Genomic DNA, 448 nt, shown 5'->3' with positions numbered 1-448 from the left:
GCTCAACAATTAAGGGCAAGTTTTCCTTGGCTCTTTCCTAGGCAAGTGGATCCCGGGAGCGGCGAAGGGGCGGGACTCCACGTTTCCTAGGAACCGCTGCGCGCTCACTGATTGGCTGATCGCTGCGCAGCCGCCATTTTCAAATCCCCGGATGACGGCGGTGGCGGCCGCAGTTAGCTGACAGGCGCTTTCTGCCTGGCAGAGGCTGGCGGGCATCGTGCCCGTCCCTGCCGGTCTTCTGGGCACCCGGCCACCGCCCCACCCCCTCCTCCGTGCCATGGAGCCCGAGCTGGCGGCTCAGAAACAGCCCCGGCCGCGGAGGCGAAGCCGCCGGGCCTCTGGGCTCAGCACGGAGGGAGTGGCGGGGCCTTCGGCAGACACCTCTGGGCCGGAGCTGGACGGGAGGTGAGTGTGGGGGAGGGGAGGGCCGAACGGAAGGTGAGTGTTG

At 67.9% G+C, this 448-nt stretch overlaps 1 protein-coding gene across 1 annotated transcript in view; it reads left to right on the top strand.

Annotated features, from left to right (window-relative positions):
* The first annotated feature begins 135 nt into the window (after positions 1-135).
* Positions 136-448, top strand: part of NET1 (neuroepithelial cell transforming 1) — a 47,401-nt gene continuing 47,088 nt past the window's right edge. The window contains exon 1 of the mRNA XM_011957075.1: positions 136-405. Coding sequence (XP_011812465.1) covers positions 278-405 — 128 coding nt within the window. The 5' untranslated portion in view covers positions 136-277. The remainder of the gene's footprint in view (positions 406-448) is intronic.

The sequence above is a fragment of the Colobus angolensis genome, unplaced genomic scaffold (genome assembly GCF_000951035.1).
Source record: "Colobus angolensis palliatus isolate OR3802 unplaced genomic scaffold, Cang.pa_1.0 Scaffold432, whole genome shotgun sequence".
Classification (NCBI taxonomy): Eukaryota; Metazoa; Chordata; class Mammalia; order Primates; family Cercopithecidae; genus Colobus; species Colobus angolensis.
The sequence above is the reverse complement of the archived record's forward strand: the minus strand, read 5'-3'. Positions and strand labels throughout refer to the sequence as shown.